Source organism: Eschrichtius robustus, chromosome 19 (assembly GCF_028021215.1).
Source record: "Eschrichtius robustus isolate mEscRob2 chromosome 19, mEscRob2.pri, whole genome shotgun sequence".
Taxonomy (NCBI): Eukaryota; Metazoa; Chordata; class Mammalia; order Artiodactyla; family Eschrichtiidae; genus Eschrichtius; species Eschrichtius robustus.
This window is the reverse complement of record NC_090842.1, coordinates 55,954,655-55,971,051: the sequence shown is the minus strand read 5'-3', so window position 1 is coordinate 55,971,051 and position 16,397 is coordinate 55,954,655. Positions and strand designations below refer to the sequence as shown.

Sequence of the window (16,397 nt, the reverse complement as noted above, 5' to 3'; positions counted from 1 at the left end):
ACTGCCATGGCCTGGGTTCGATCCCTTGTTGGGGAACTGAGATCCCACAAACCGCATGGTGCGGCAAAAAACAAAAACAGCTCAAGTAGGATAAATTCACTGAGCTCCACACCTAGATACATCATACTCAAACTGCTTAAAGGCAAAGGTAAAGAGAAATCTTGAAAGCCAGCCAGGGAAAAATGACTCATCACATATAAGAAAATCTCAGTAAGATTATCAGCTGACTTATGAGAAAAAATAGAGGTCATCCATCCATCCCTCCAGCCATCCTTCTTTTCATTCATCCAAACCAGTCAGCCATCTCTTCACCCATTTCTTTATTCGGCCATCCTTCTCTCCATCAATTCACACACTCTTCCATCCAGCTATAGCCTACAGCCATTTGTCCACATACACATCCACCCAAATACCCATATAAACATATCCTTCCACTCATCATCTACCTGTTCACTAACATGTTCATTCATTCAGTCACTCATTCATTTTACCAACAGTTACTGCACAAATACTGTAGATATTTAAGATCAGGAAATCTTAGGAAAACTTCAAGACAGGTCTCAAGAACAAGTTTGGGAGGAGGATTCTCTGATCTCCTCTCTTACCACAGTGTGTCAGCAGGTCTTGATGAAATTCGAGCAAATCCTGTTGGATCTCTTCAGGGACAGGACAATCTTCCTCATCCTCAGCATTTTTGAAGTTCACTAGCATGTTGATCTAGGGGAAGGTCAAAGATTAGAATGAGGGTCAGAGACCCCAGAGCAGGAACTCTGAAGTCAAGGATCAAAGATCCAATCGTGAGTTCCTGTCTAAGGTCATTAGTGAAGAATATCTGGGCGACTAAAGGTTCGAAAGGAGTCAGGGTCAGTCTGCGGTGACTCAGAAGTCTGGTTCAGAGAGAGGTAGAAGAGTAACAGATAAGTATATGGATAGGGTCAGAGGTCAAGCTCAGATTGAGAGGTTAAGTGAGTATCACCAGTGATCAGAGTAAGGGGAGAGGTTGAGGTTGGGTTTAGACAGTAAGGCCAGCTGGGGTCAGGGGTCAGAGGACCTGCTCCTGGGGTGGGGAGCGGAACTCGCGAGTACGTCGGGCAGTCTCAGCTGCAGTCATGGTGAAGGCTTTCACAAGGGTGCCGTAGCGGTCCCTCTGGTTGGCCTGGAGCTTGTCCACGTAGCGCTCTGCAAAGGCTGCAAGAGACTCCACACGGTGCTGCAGCTCTTGGTCACAGAAATACTCCAGCAGGTGACACATCTGTGGGATGACAGCCATGCAGTAGGAGGGATGGTGGTGAGACCATCAGGACTTCCTTGAAACTTTTCTTGCTTTCTCTCCCCACTCCATAGCCCTGCTCTGGTCGAGCCACCACTGTCTCCTGCCTGGATCCTCAAGCCAGCCATCTCCATGGTCTCATCCCTCTAATTCACCTCCCACATGGAAACCAGATAGCTCATTCAAAGCCAGCAGCACTCCACTGCTTTATGCCCTTCCACAGCTCCCCACTGCCTTGGGACAAAGTCCAGACTCAAGCCCCACCAGACCCTGTATGTCCTAGCCCAGAGGGATGGAGGCTGGAAAACAGGAAGAATCAGCCCACCTGTAACTTCACAGACTCTGGCAACTTCATCTGGAGCAGCCCCTCCTCCAAGTCTTCTTCTTTTTCCCCTTCTGCTGTCTCCTCTTCCTCTTTTTCCTCATCTTCCTTCTCCCGTGCCTCTTCCTCCTCATCCTCCTCCTTCTCCTCCTCATCCTCCTCTTCCTCCTCTTCTTCCTCCTCCTCCTCTTCCTCTTCTTCCTCAGTGAATACTTCAGGCTCAATCATCTTCAAGATCTGTTTCACATCCTCATCGCCAAAGATGCCCATCACCTATGGGACAAAGCCTGGGTCTGTCACTGTGGCCTGCAAGGCTTCCATAATCAAGACCCAGCCTCACTCTCCAGATATGTTTCTCCTGCACAGGCCAGATTCATTCCTGCATTGGCTGTATATGATTCCTCTTACAAGCAGGAATGGCATCCCCCTGCCCTGCCATCCATCCTCCTTAAGATCCCCCCAGATCCACACCCTGTGTCCCACGTACATGGCCCAGACTACATAGCCAAACATGAGCACCTCTCCTTTCACAAGGAAGTGTCCTTTTTCCCAAGCTTGAGCATTTGTTACTCTGTAACAGGACACAGCCTACACCTGAGGCCCTCATATCTCCCAGCATATGCTAGCTCTCAGTCAACATAATGAAGATGCTATCAGATGGAAGGAGAGCAGGTAGATAAAAGGGAAAAATAGTGGGGAAAGAGAGAGAGATGAATGAACGGGGGGAGGACTGGGTGACTGGGTGGATGAGTTAACAGATGGAACAGTAGAGGTTTGATGGGGAGATGGATGGATGGGTGGATAATGAACTGAGAGGTGAAGGTAAAGGTGGAAGAAGAGATGGTGGGTAGATGGATGACAGGATAAATGATGTATAGATAGGTGGGTGGATAGATGGTTTGACAGACGCATAAGCAAGTAAATGAGTGGATGGGCAAATAGATAAATGGGTAAATAACCAGGCACTGGGGTAGGATGGATATGTGGATGGGTGGATAGGTTTGTGTATGAAAAATTGGATGGATGGATGGATATATGGATGAGTCATTAGATGGGTATGTGAATGAAAGGGTACATGAAATGAAGAAAGGATAGAAGGATGGAGAACGAGTGAATTAAAGGGTGTAGATGGTTGGATGGATTTGTGGGTACGTGGATGGGTCTTAATATATATGGATAGAGAGATGCATGGATTGATGGACAGATAGGTGGAAGATGGAGAAATGGATGAATCTGTGGATGGGTGGATGAATGGATGCACAGGTGGAAGGAAGATGATGGTTGAATGCATGAAGGGAAAGATAGGTTAATAAATAAATGGGTAGGTGGATGGATGAATAGATGAAATGGTGGATGTAATGATGTGTGAATGAATGGAAGAATGAATGGACAACTAGATTGAAAGTTAGATAGATGGATACATGTATGGATGGATGGATAATTGGGTGGAGACTGGAAGGATAAATAGGTGAGGAACTTTTGGATGGAAAGATGGGGGTATGTTTGAATGAATAGGTGGATGGATGGAAAGGCTGGTGGAGGATGGATGAATGATGGTTGGTTGGATGGATGAATGGAAAGAAGGAAGTGATTACTAAACAGATGAATAGATGGCAGACGAATGGATGGAAGGAAAAGTGAATGAGTAGATGATAGAAGGATAAGTTGGAAGGTGAAGGGTATATGGACCGAGAGATGAACGGGCAGTTGGATGTATAAATGGGAGGGGAATGTATGTAGGTATGTATGTACGGATGGATGGATGATTTGGAATGTGAAAGAACAGGACAGAGGGAAGCAGGAGGAAGTCATTACCAGCAGGGTGGACACAAGCTTGAGCACGGGCACAAACTGGAACTCCACGGAGCCCCCGACAGGGTCACGTGCGTGCTGCCCACCGTCTCGCACTGCCTCCCCCAGCATTCTTAGTGCTTTGTCCCGAAGAGCCTCCAGAGGGATGCTGGGGCTGAGACGGGCTGGAGCTTCTGCCACCCCAGCAGCTGGCAGGGCAGCCACAAAACAGGGAGCTAAGAAATGGTGTGGAGGCCGCAGCGAGGTGGTGACGCCGACACCAGGAAGGCCGTAGCGGCGGGGACCATTATCTGCTCTTTTTCCAGGCGGGAAGAGGGTGATGGCACGGGTCTCAGGAGTCAGGGGCACGATGTACTCAGAGAGCATGGAGCGGCGGCTGCGGCAGGCACTTTCGAGATGGATGCTGATGAGGAGGTCGTAGTAGCCTGCACGCAGGGGGCCGGGCAGGTGCGCGTCTTCCAGGGCGTGCAGCAGCTGTGCCTGGTCCACGTGGCTGCACAGAGCATGTGCCACGCGGTTGTTGCCCAGGGCGCACACAGCGCGGTAGAGGCGGAGGGTGTGCGAGTGGAACCGCTGCAGGTCCAAGCGCTCCGACAGCTCCAGGATGTCCATGCATCTGCAGTGGAGATGGGCCACATTCAGGGACTCAGCAGGCAGAGGAGGGGGGAGACAGAGACACAGACCACAGAGAGGCAAAGAGGTGCTCAGGTGAGTGTTGGTGGCCCCAGCAGCGAATCCCAGTGTTCTGCTGGGTCAAGGTTCTGTGAGGTCTGTGGAGCTGAGTCGAGGAGTCTTTTAATGGTTCTGGAAGTCCCTCAGTGGTCTGGGGGCTCCCTGACATACATCTGGGATTTGTGGGATGGTCTGGTACTCTGGGGATCTAAGAGTCCATGGGAAATATCTGGTGACCCTGAGATGTATCTAGGATCCCAGGTTGGGTCTGAATCCCCCTCTGGCAGGTCTGAGTACCCTGGTTATATCTGAGCACCACCAGAATGTAAACTCCACCAGTACAGGACATTTCTGCCTCTTTTGTTTTATTTGTTTGCTTGCTATATTCCCAGCACCTAAAAAGGACTTAGCGGGCTTCCCTGGTGGCGCAGTGGTTAAGAATCCACCTGCAGGGGACACGGGTTGGAGCCCTGGTCCGGGAAGATCCCACATGCCGCAGAGCAACTAAGCGAGTGCGCCACAACTACTGAGCCCGCGAGCCGCAACTACTGAAGCCCGCGCGCCTAGAGCCTGTGCTCCGCAACAAGAGAAGCCACCGCAATGAGAAGCCTGCGCACCGCAACGAAGAGTAGCCCCCCGCTCGCTGCAACTACAGAAAGCCCACATGCAGCAACGAAGACCCAACACAGCCAAAAATAAATAAATAAATAAATAAATAAATAAATAAATAAATAATAAATAAAGGAATTAGCAAATAGTATGTGCTCAATAAATATTTGTTGTAGGAACAAATGAATAAATGGGTGTGTCTGAGGCCCCTGGGGATGGGTCTGAGTCCTCCTGGGCAGGTCTGAGTCCCCTGAGTTATACAAGAGCATTACTAGAATGTCCGTTCACAAGAGCTTGGTGTCTCCAGGCTAGAATTCTGCTGTCACACAGGAGGAGCTCAGAGCTATTTGTCCAATCAGTGAATAAAGGAAAGATGAAGCATCTTCCTGGGGTGAGTCTGGGATCCTGGCCACATTTAGAGTCCTTAAAAGCTTTCCTGTCATCCATGTGAATACTCTTTAGCCCGGTGTGTCTGGGTTCCCTGGAGCAGGTTAGATATCTCCAAGGGATACCTCTAAAGTCTCCTGGGTATGTCCAAGAGAACCTGGGGTGCCTCCAGGCCTGTCTGAATAGTGTGCAAGACCCTCTGAGGTGCACTTGAGGCCCCTGGGGTGTTGTGTGGTCTCCTTGATGTGGATCTGGACTCCCTGCGATGGGTTTGGAGCCCGTGGGTGAGTCTGGAGTCCACTGGGGTGTTAGCTGGGGATGCCTGGGCTGAGTCTGGGTCCCCTGAGGTGGGTCTGAGCCTGCTGAAAGGGATTTAGAGCCCCCTGGAGTGTTATCTGGGGATGGTAAGGTAGGTCTGGGGCTTCCTGGGGTGTTGTGTGGAGTCCCGGGGTAGTGGGGAGGGGCACCGGGTGGGATCCAGACCCCAGAGGGCTTGCAGTATCCGCCCCACCCCTGGGCGCCGGGGCTGTCCCTGACCGGTTCTCCTCGGGGATGTGCAGCGCCATCATGGTCAGCGGCTCCTGGCACTGCACAGCCCAGCCCAGCCGCTCGCCCGCACGCCGCGTGTCCACCTGCAGGAAGTGGTTGGGCATGCGGCTCCACGACACGGGCATCAGCATCTGCATCTCGAGCCGCGGCGGGCACTGTGGGGTGGGGTTCTTGCGCTCGCTCATAAACATGGCGGCCGACAGCGGCATGATGTTCTGGGGACACAGGGGTACGCACATGTCAGGATTCCCCACCCTTTCTCTCCTGCCACTCTGTTTCCAAGAAGCCCTCCCGGATTTCTCCCCCCACTTCAGCCGCTCTGCCAGCCTGACCTCCCATACCTCTGTCCTCAGCCTGCCCCCCTTAGTGCCCCATCACTGCACCCTGACCTTCTGCTTCCCCAGCTCAAACTGGATGACGTTCTGGTGTGTCGGCAGGACAAAGACAGCAGGAAACAGCTTTGTATTGGGTTCCACCTGGGAAGGGAGAAGAGGGCAGGGTGAGGAAGAAGATGAACTGGAGGTGGTATTGACTCTGGATCCCCGACTCGGGAGCCAGTTGCCCCAGCCTGATGCTGCTGGTGTCTACAGATCCAAACTCAGGCACTGGAGGCTCCACAAGAGCCTTGAAGTGGCTCATGGGCTGCACCACCTCTGATCCAGTGAGGCCAACCTCCTCCACCTCCCCCAGGGCAACCTGTCGTCCGGGTCTTCGCGCACATCATGCCCACCCCCACCCACGAATGCCATTCCTGTTTCTCTCCCAAGCACTTACTTAATCTTCAAAGTTCAAAAAGCGTCCTCTGACTGCCTTTCCCTGCAGCCCCTCTGATCTTTTTTTTTTTTTTTAATTTTTATTTATTTATTTATTCGCCTATTTATTTATTTGGCTGCGTTGGGTCTTTGTTCCTGCACACGGGCTTTCTCTAGTTGAGGCGAGCGGGGGCTACTCCTCGTCACAGTGTGCGGGCTTCTCATTGTGGTGGCTTCTCTTGTTGCGGAGCGTGGGCTCTAGGCGCGCGGGCTTCAGTAGTTGTGGCACGCATGCTCAGTAGTTGTGGCTCACGGGCTCTAGAGTGCAGGCTCAGTTGTGGCGCACGGGCTTAGTTGCTCCGCGGCATGTGGGACCTTCCCAGACCAGGGCTCAAACCTGTGTCCCCTGCATTGGCAGGCGGATTCTTAACCACTGCGCCACCAGGGAAGTCCCGCCCCTCTGATCTTTGAAGAGAAACCCACCCAGGCTCTAACACAACAAACACCACTATCTGTGAAGCAGTCTTGCCAAACCGGAATCTAATCCAATCTAATCTGGACCCATCTCCCAGTTTACAAGAAAATACAGGGGACAGAGGAAAATGTTTAAATGACACCTCAGGTGTGCATCAGCCGGATTCAGCCTGTGGGAAACTAGGCCAGCACTCTTCAGATGGTAGTATGCACACGAATGCCCTGAGATTTATTTCAAAAATCAGATTCTGATTGGGCAGGTCTGGGTAAGAGCCTGAGATTCTGCATTTCTAACAGGCTCCCAGGTGATGCAGAGCCTGCTGGTCCAGGGACCGACCACACTTTGAGGAGCAAAGTTCTACCAGACAGACAGCTGGTTTCTTCAATGAATACATTTCAAAGGGGAAAAAAAGAAAAAAATGGAAGGGAAATCTACATACGAAAAGAGACTGAAGGGACTTAGCAACCAACTAAAACTAAAACATATCGCCTTATTTAGATTCTGATTCAAACAAACGGTAAAAAGACATTTTTGAGACAACCAGAGAAGTCTGACCATGGACTGGATATCTGGTGATATCTAAGAATTCTTGGGGTTTTTTTTAAGATAATAGTGGTATCGTGGTTACGTTTTTTAAAGGAATCCTTAACTTTTAGAGATACATACTGAAAACAGACAACCCATATGATATCTGGGATTTCCTTCAAAATCCTCCAGTGGGTGTGGATAAAGATGGATCAAGGTTGGCCGTGAGTGGGTACTAGCTGGAGCTATGTAATGGGGACATGGAGGCTCATTATGCTATTCTAGTTTTGCATATTTTTAAAATTCTCCATTTAAAATAAAGTTTTATAAAATACATAATGTTAGATGGATTAAGGGATGGATAGCAGATTCGTGGTAGTAGGTATATGGGCATTCATGATACAATTCCTTTAATTTTGCTGTATGCTTGAAATCTTTCATAATAAAGTGATGAAAAGGAAAATCCCACCTTAGAATTTTGGCCCATCCTAGGATGTTCCCTGATTGGTGAAAAGGTGGCGACTGGTATCACCCGGCCCAAGAGGGATATGGACCTCTCTCCAAGGTCAAGGCTCTGCTCTGTCTCCCCCTTTCTGGATGTCAGTTCGATGAATGGTTCACCTAGGCGGTCTCCCAGGAACCTCCCAGCTCTGGCCTGTCCTGAGGCTGTTTTATCCTGTCTCTCTGGGGTCTGCCCTCAGAGGGTGTCTGGGAGGGCTGTCCCGGGATGCTGAGACACGAGGACGCTATCGCTAAGTTGCTGAATGAGGGCTGGGCTTACCTGGAAAAAGGTGTTGCTCTCTTTGCCGTTGGCGGTAAAGGTCATTAGGCCAGTGGCCAAGTCCACCAGGCAGCCAATGACAAGGTCCGTGTGGCTGACCCGGCCCTGCTGCCCGGGGCTCACGAAGTCTCCACCCCACACCATGTAGCAGTTGCTGCACTTGAGGCTAGAGGACACAGGAGTGATCAGTGCCCGGATCGTCAGCCGAGGCGCTCTGGACCCTGGGCACCCCCTTCCCTGAGCTCCCGGAATACCATGACTCAGAGCCCCGCCCCCAAACACCCGCCACCTGCAGACCTGAGTGCTGAAACCCCTCACCCCAGACCCTGAGCCCCTCGGAGCTAGAATTCTTAGAAGCTGGTGGGGGAAAGGGGTGTTTCCAGAACGAGGAGAAGGAGAAGGCGAGCAGGAGGAGAGAATAGAAAAAGGAGGTAAACTAGAAAGAGGACGGCAAGATGGAAGAGGAGGAGAAAATGGAAAAGAAGAAGTGGACAAAGAAGAGGAGGAGGGAAAACACAGAGCAGGAGCCGTGGGAGGAAGACGAGCAGGAAGAGGGGAGGAAAGGAGGAGGCGCCCAGCACTGACCTCCGGTCTCCCACGGCCCCCGCCCCTCCCCGCACCTGCTGTGGATGTTGCCTTGCTCGTCCCCCATGGTCACCGTCACCACCCGGACCTTGCTGAGGTCGAAGTTCATGTCGTGCTGATGGTAGTCGGGGGTGACCCAGCCCACCCACACGCAGCTGGGCTCCTGGCCGGCGAAGACCCTCACGGAGTAATAGTACTGAAGAGGCAAAGGGGGGACCGGTGGTCAGTGGGCTTCCCTGAGACTCTGAGTTGATTTCTCTGGATTCTCAGTGTCCTCTGGGAGTTTAACAAGAAGTTGCTGGATTTGAGACCCCCTGGGTCTGTGTCCCTCTGTTTCTGTGTTTACTGATGTATTCCTAGATTCGGGAATCCTTTGGGCCTGTTTTGTGATACACCCAAATTTGGGTTCCTCCCCAGGTTATACAGCAAAGTTATAAATAAATAATAGCTAACAAATAGCTCACAAATGAACTCACTTAAATCCTTACAATCACCATCAAGTGGATACACTTTTTATCTCCATTTTACTGATGGGGAAACCATAGCGCTTCCCCAGAAGAGAAGACATAGAGCCGTGAAGTGACACCCAGGTAGCCCGCGACCCTAACCACTAGGCTGTTTGTCTCAGAAAAGATTCCAGATTTGGCGAATCCCCAAACTGTATTGGAATAATTGTGAATTTTGGTTCCCGGGAATATACTAGAATAGCTACTAAATTTGGGGTGTTGAGTTTATATGGGTGAACCCAAATATTGGGGTGCCGAGTCTATGTTGGCTTATCCCTGGGATTTGGGGGGCCCTGGGAGTTATACCAGTGTGCCCCATGGCTTCATTGTGTTCCCTGCAATTTTTAGGCCCCTAGCTATACGGATTTAGGGGTTCAAAGGGTTAAATTGATGTGCACTGTATTTTGTGGTCTCCAGTATATATTGGGGTGTCCCCAGATAAGGGCAATTACTGGGGATTACGGCATGAAGTTTGGAGATCTGGGGGGGGGGGCTGAAGTTGAGGGTCCCCGGTTCGCACCGTGGTGGTATTGAGGATGATCTCAGGGTCATCACGGTCGTCAGCAGGCACCACCTCGTGAGGGAGTCGGGGCAGAGTGGGGGTGGCTGGTGGCTGGGTCATCATGGCGGCCTTCTTGGCCTTGAACAAGAACCTGGTGGTGAAGAGGAGAGGCTGTCATGAGACTCACTCTCAAGCCCAGCTCCCCAGCCTTCTCCATCACAACGTTTGTGCCTCCACATCCATCCTAAATAAGCCCCATTTCTAATACCCAAGGCCTCGCCTCTAGAGGGATGAAATTCCCAACTGCACCAACAAAGTCCACCCTGGAGGAGCTCTGTGCTTTCGGATGCCGGGTTACCCAGATTTAAAGGCGCCTCTGGGAACATGGAGGTTCCCTTGGGGAGCATACAATGGTCCCCTAAGTCACCATTTCTCATATGGGTGCTAAAGGCATTTGGGAAAGGACAATTCTTCATTGGGCACTGTCTTGTACATTGAAGACATGTAGAATCCCTGGAGCCCCCAGCAAGCAGTACCTCCCCCCAAAACTGTGATAACTAAAAATCTCCCATCATTTCCAAACATCCCCTCAAGAGACACAGAACTAAATCCCACTGAAAACTACTGCCACAGTAGGGGAAAAGCAGATTTAGTTTCATTTCAAATTTAATGCCCTTTGAGGGTCTCCCTTGAAGTTAGTTTTTGGGGGGTACATTTGAGACACAGAAGTGACCCCAATTTAGAAGACCAAAGATGTTCACTGGGATACCTTGGGGTACAGTCAACTTTCCCAAGATTCTGAGGTCCCCTTTAGTGTTCACAGATAATGAAGTCCATTGGATGAAAAGCTTTGGTACCCCAAGGACCGTGGAGTTCTCCATAGATATAGTGGGGCATCCCGATTTTACATTCTCAGGGAAATTAGAGCATCCCAGGGAAATAAAAGCATTCACTCGAGACATAACAGGATCCCTCAGTAATCTGACCCCATTTAGCATATATGGGCCCACTTTGGGATACAGTGGGGTTTCTCAAGTTATTGAGGTTGCCTAATTGGGGGTCCCAGGACAGACCCCCGAACCCCACCCTGCCCCACCCTTGACTCACCCTCTCTTCTTGTTCTTCTCTGTGGTAGCATCCTTCTCATTCTCTGCCCTGGGAGGCTGGGCCTCTACCCCAGCCTGGGCGGTGCCCCCGGACAACCCATCCTTGCCAGTTCCTTCTTTGCCCAGCTCAGCCTCGCCCCAGTGCCCAGCTGAGCGGCGCAGGTTTTCATAGTCGGGATCGGGCTCCGCTGCCCGGGCCTCATCCTCAGCAGGAGGCTGCAGGCCAGGGGGTGCCAGAGGGGTGGCCCCCGCGGTGCAGCGGAAGTGCTGGTGGAACTGGACCGGAAGGCTGAGCCGCAGAAAGAGCATCTCCACCAGACTGTTCTGGGAGCCCCACGTGCGGTGGGTCAGGCGCAGGCAGGGGGGTGTATCCACGGTGCCGTCCACACGAGTCACCTGTGGAGGGGAGGCAGGAAGCACTGAGCCAGGAGGGTGAGCTAGGCCACTGGTCCTAAACCTTATTACACACAGAGTCACCATTAGGCCTCAGAGCACTTGTGAGAATTAGCCAAAGACTCACTCCTCCGAGCGTACGAACTCCCATGGGACACACAGCTTGGCCGTGGGGTGCATTCAGCTTTCTGTCTACCTTTGTCTGGACACCTTTGTACAGTGGGCAGCCCTGGTCAGACACTGGAATCACTTGGGGAGCTTTCAAAACCTTCCTGCGCACAGGGCTCACTCCAGACCAGGTCATCCACCCATCCACCCATTCATTCTTCCATCCTTCCGTCCACCAATCCATCCATCCATCCATTCGCCCATCCATCCATCTAACACTACACGAATATTTCCTGAGCATCTACTGTGTGCCAGGCACTGTTCCAAGTGCTGGGAACACATCAGTGAACAGAACAAGGTCTCTGCCCTCCTGCTCTCTTGGGGAGACGTCTTGGGGAGAGCAACCCAGAAGGGTCAGATGTTTTTAAAGGCTCCCCAGATGAATTTTTGTTAGACTTGTTGTTTGTGGAAATAAAACACTCAGAAGAATGCACACATCGTAAGTGCACAGCACAATGAGGTTCTGGAGGGACCACGCCTGTGTACCCAGCACTCAGATGGAGAAATGGAACACCACCAGTCCCCCTGGGAGCTCCCTCGGTGCCCGTTTAGTCACTACACTCTCGAAGATAGTGAGGGATTCTGATGAGGGAAATGCACCGACCTGGCCTAAATAAAGGGCAGGAGCTGAGAGAGGGACAGGCGTCTGGCCTGCGCGCTCCAAAGGCAGACTCTCAAGTTTTCTGGAGACTGCATAAACAACTGGAGCAGTTCCCTTTCTTTGATGCCCCACCTCAAGTTGACCTCCTCAAGGACCAATTGCCAAGAGAGACCTCTGCACTCCTCACCAGCCAGTGAATTCACCCCAAAACTGTGCAACTAAGACTGTCTGCAGGGTCGTTTTCTCCCCTCTCTCTCATCTCTCTTATAAATCCTGTTTTGCCTCTGCTCCTTGGCAAGCCTACTGACCATCTCCTTCCTGTGATTGGTATGCAAAGTAACTAAATGTCCGATTATTCGTTCACAGTTAACACCCTTCTGACTTAGCACATCACAGATTAGCTTTGCCCATTCTTGAACTTTCTGTGAATGGGATCCTACAGTATGTGCTCTTTTGTGTCTGGCTTCTTTCATTCAACATTACGTCTGTGAGATTCGTCCATGTGGTTGTGGGTAGGTTAGTTTATTCATTCTCACTGCTGTCTAGCATGCTGTTCTTTGGGTTGAGAACACCATCTGGCAGTGGCAGGGATTGGGAGGTTCACGTCTTCCCCACCATCCTCTCCCGCCCCAGGCACCTCTCTGGTCTTCGTGCTCCCACTCTCGCCTCCTACAATCCACTGTCAATAGAGACCTTTCCAAAACTCAGATCTAGACTGGACATTCCCCTGTTTAAAACCCTTCCGTTTTTACCTAGCCTTAAAATGCCTTCCCACAAATTATTTATTAATTATAAAGAGAAAAATAGTAACTTGATGGTGGAGAAACTTGGCAGACTCCACCATAACCAAATAGTCAAAGTTAATGTAATCAGTAATAAGACATAATGATATGATGTGCCGCCCTGATATTCTGCATCAAGAAGAACACAACCTCTTTGCTATGGTATTCGCGCCAAATACATGAGGAATATTCTGCAAAATAACTGGTCTGTACTCTTCAAAAATGTCAATATCATGACAGACAAAGAAACACTCAGAAACATTCTACATTGAAGACTAAAGAGACATAACAGCTAACTGCAACGTGTAACTGCGGATTGGGTTTTGGACCAGAAAAATAAAAAGAGACATCATTGCCACGATTAACAAAATTTGAATATGGATTGTAAATTAGGCAACAGCATGTATCAATGTAAATTTTCCTGATTTTCATAACTGCAGCTCTGTAAGAGCACAGCCTGTTCTGAAGAAGTGCACACTGAAATATTTAGGGATAAAGAGGCATGATGTCTCCAACTTACCTAAATAATTCAGGAAAGAGAAAGAGAGAGAGAATGTGAGAGGGAGATCTGAACGATGCCTAGGATGGGAAAACTGAGGCTCAGGAGGAGACAGTCACAGGCCCAGGTCATACAGCAGGTAAAAGGCCAACTCCAGGTCTGATTCTAAAGTACCAGCTGAAGCTTAGCCACGTGGAATTCAAGTTCTTCCCAGGTTGAGAAAAAGACTACCACTTCGATTTATGTGGGTTTTTATTGTCAGAATCTGACCCTGAGTTTAACCTTGGGAAAGAAAGGCACTAGGGTCTAAAAATTAGGATACCAGATTAATGAAGAGTTACTAAAAATAAATAAACCCATGGGAATTCCCTGGCAGTCCAGTGGTTAGCACTCCTTGCTCTCACTGCCAAGGACCTGGGTTCAGTGCCTGGTTGGGGAACTAAGATCCCACAAGCTTACTGCCGTGCTCTGTGGCGCGGCAATAAACAAACAAACAAACAAACAAACAAACCCCCAAAATACCACCATAGATAACAGTTAGTAAGGAAGGTGTCAAAATGTACCCAGTGATTTATATTTCTTTAAACCTTGTTGTAGGATTAGATAGTTATAAGGGCTGGAAATGTCCACTGGGGTCACTTAATCCAGCTTCTCTTTTCTCCCTTCCCCCATTTTGTAGGCACGGTACCTGGAGCTCAGAAAGGTGTAGTTTGCCAAGGTTATACCCTACAAGGCAGCCCTGGGAGCCCATGATCCTGACACCCACTTCTACACGGTTAGTGGGCTAACAAAGAAGCCAAAGAGAAGCTTGGGGAAGAGAACTGTGGGGAGAATGAGATTTGGAAGCAGATCAGAGCGTACTGAGCGGGGTCGGTCCTCACCTCATAGTGGGGATGCTCAGGGCGCATGGCCTCAAACTGGGGAAGGCTTTTGCTGAACCAGGTAGTGACCGGGCGCTGCATGTTGATGGCAAATGGCTCAAAACCTTCCTGGAGGCCACAGATGGCAAAGAACCGCAGGGAGCTCACATCCTGGCCCAGGTTCAGGTGACCCACCTGGCCAGGTCCCAAGCTGCAGACGGGCAGGAAGCCTAGTGGGAGGGGATAGATGGGCAGGGGTGAGGATAGATGGGCAGGGCAGGGCAGGGGCAGCCATGGGGAAGGAGGTACTGTGGAAAGAAGGGATGGAAGAGCGGGGGGCTGGAGGGGAAAGCGTAGGGTCAGGTGAGACGGAAGAAAACCAGAAAGGGGCCACAAGGCCAGCCCTCACCATCCCCAATCTCAATATCCCGGAAGGCTGTTTCAGAGCCTGAATCGGACATGAGGACCTCGCCGTTGAGGGTGAAGATAATGGTGTTCTCTGTGAGGTCGATCATGCAGCCCACGACATCGCCTGACTGCCAGGGACGCCCAAACAGTTCACTGCCCAAGTGCCAGCGCTGACCCTGTGAGGAGGCAAGGGGAAGATGTGGTGCAGGAGAGACACGCAGAGGAATGGAGAGATACAGAAGCAAGGGGAGACGTAAAGATACAAGTGTCAGGTCCAGGGCATGTGGGACAGAAGAGGGTTCACCCCCACGGTGTCCCCCATCTTACCCCACGTTTGCATCCATGATCCATAAAGGATAAGCTTTCATGCTTTCCCCTCCCACTAATCTCTGAATCTCATCCCTTCTGCCTGGGTTCTCTATTGTTTCCATGACTGGGGCTGGGGTTACACAGACCACCAAAGTGCTAGTGGAGGGTTGGGGACAGCAGCAAGTAGAGGGGTGGAAAGGAAAAACTAACCTGTCAATGTCCCCCATACGAACCCAAATATACCCATATGTCCCCAGAATAGATAAATGGATAATGAGATGGATGGATAGGAAGCAGGGTATATGGCTGGATGGAAGAACGAAATGAAAGCTGAGAGTCTACCTGGGTTGATGCAGGGAAGGAAGAAAGTGTAGACAGACACATAGGTAGATGGATGGGTGGATGGATAAATAGATGATGTATTTATGCATTAAATTATTGGATAGATGAATGGATAAATGAAATCACAAATTGATTAAACAGGTGAATTGCTGAACTAACAACTACGTGAACAGATGGCAACGTGGATGACTAAATGATTCTTTGGACAGATGAGAAGGATGGATGAATGGACAGACGGATGGTTGGATAGAGAGATGGATGATGGATGGACATATGCGTGGACAGAGAGAGGGAAGGATACGTGGAAGAATGATAAATGAGTGGGAAGGTAGAGTCAGAGATGGGCGGACAGAGTGAGGCACAGGTAGAGGCAGGGCTGGAGTGTGTGAGCTGTGGGAAGGACCACAGAGCCTGGCAGAGTGGAGCCCAGGGAGCTACCCACGCGGTGCCCATTGAAGACATAGGCCAGCTCATCAGCTCCCAGCTCCACGTCAGGCCGCAGCTCAGGCCTCGCCCAGCCCACTCGCATCTCGCCGGTGGTGACTGCCTCAAACTCGAAGTACCAGCGGCCGCTCTGCACCACATAGGATTTCTCTGCCCTGAAGATGCGCACCCGGTCCCAGCGAGACTGCCTCTCCGCCTGACCTACAGATGGGGTCAGGCAGAGTCAGAGAGGCTGGGTTGGTGGGAGAGACCAGGAAAGGTGAGGGCCTTTTGGGGGCTGGGAGGAAAGGGACAATTCTTGGTGTTAGGGAAGAACTGGGGAATCTCAGAGCAGTCACAGAGAGGCAGGAGGGACCCACTGAGACTTCTCCTCCATCCCTCTGCAGTCAGAGCTTCACAGAGGAACTAGTGACAGAGGCATGGAGGAAGAAAGTCGGGTCAGTCACGGTCACGGTCTGGGGTGAAGGGTCAAGATTAAGGTCAATGGTAAGAATCAAGGGTTGAGAGCAGGATCAGGAAGAGAGAGTCAGGGTCAGGGAGGGGATAGAAATTGCGGCTGGGGACAGCGGTTAAGAAATTGAAAGTTGAGGACCACAGTCAGGGTTAGGGGTTGAGGCTGGGATTGGGGGGTCAGTGATAGGTCAGGAGTCAAGTTAGGAGTAGGGATTAGAGGCTCTCTAAGGCCTTGGTTGGGTGGCTCCATGTTATAGCTATAGTCTAGAGGTTAGGAGGTAGGGG

General features: G+C 50.7%; 1 protein-coding gene across 2 annotated transcripts in view; it reads right to left on the bottom strand.

Annotated features, from left to right (window-relative positions):
- The window catches only part of RYR1 (ryanodine receptor 1), a 117,280-nt gene that overhangs the window by 75,194 nt on the left and 25,689 nt on the right, over positions 1–16,397 (bottom strand). For both annotated transcript variants that reach the window (XM_068529184.1, XM_068529183.1), the window contains exons 25-37: positions 15,658–15,860; positions 14,566–14,740; positions 14,178–14,386; positions 10,855–11,249; positions 9,766–9,898; positions 8,775–8,935; positions 8,155–8,320; positions 6,011–6,097; positions 5,610–5,836; positions 3,408–4,020; positions 1,596–1,865; positions 1,052–1,252; positions 606–717 (exon numbers count right to left, since the gene is read on the bottom strand). In XM_068529184.1, the coding sequence (XP_068385285.1) occupies positions 606–717; positions 1,052–1,252; positions 1,596–1,865; positions 3,408–4,020; positions 5,610–5,836; positions 6,011–6,097; positions 8,155–8,320; positions 8,775–8,935; positions 9,766–9,898; positions 10,855–11,249; positions 14,178–14,386; positions 14,566–14,740; positions 15,658–15,860 (2,952 nt within the window). The remainder of the gene's footprint in view (positions 1–605; positions 718–1,051; positions 1,253–1,595; positions 1,866–3,407; positions 4,021–5,609; positions 5,837–6,010; positions 6,098–8,154; positions 8,321–8,774; positions 8,936–9,765; positions 9,899–10,854; positions 11,250–14,177; positions 14,387–14,565; positions 14,741–15,657; positions 15,861–16,397) is intronic.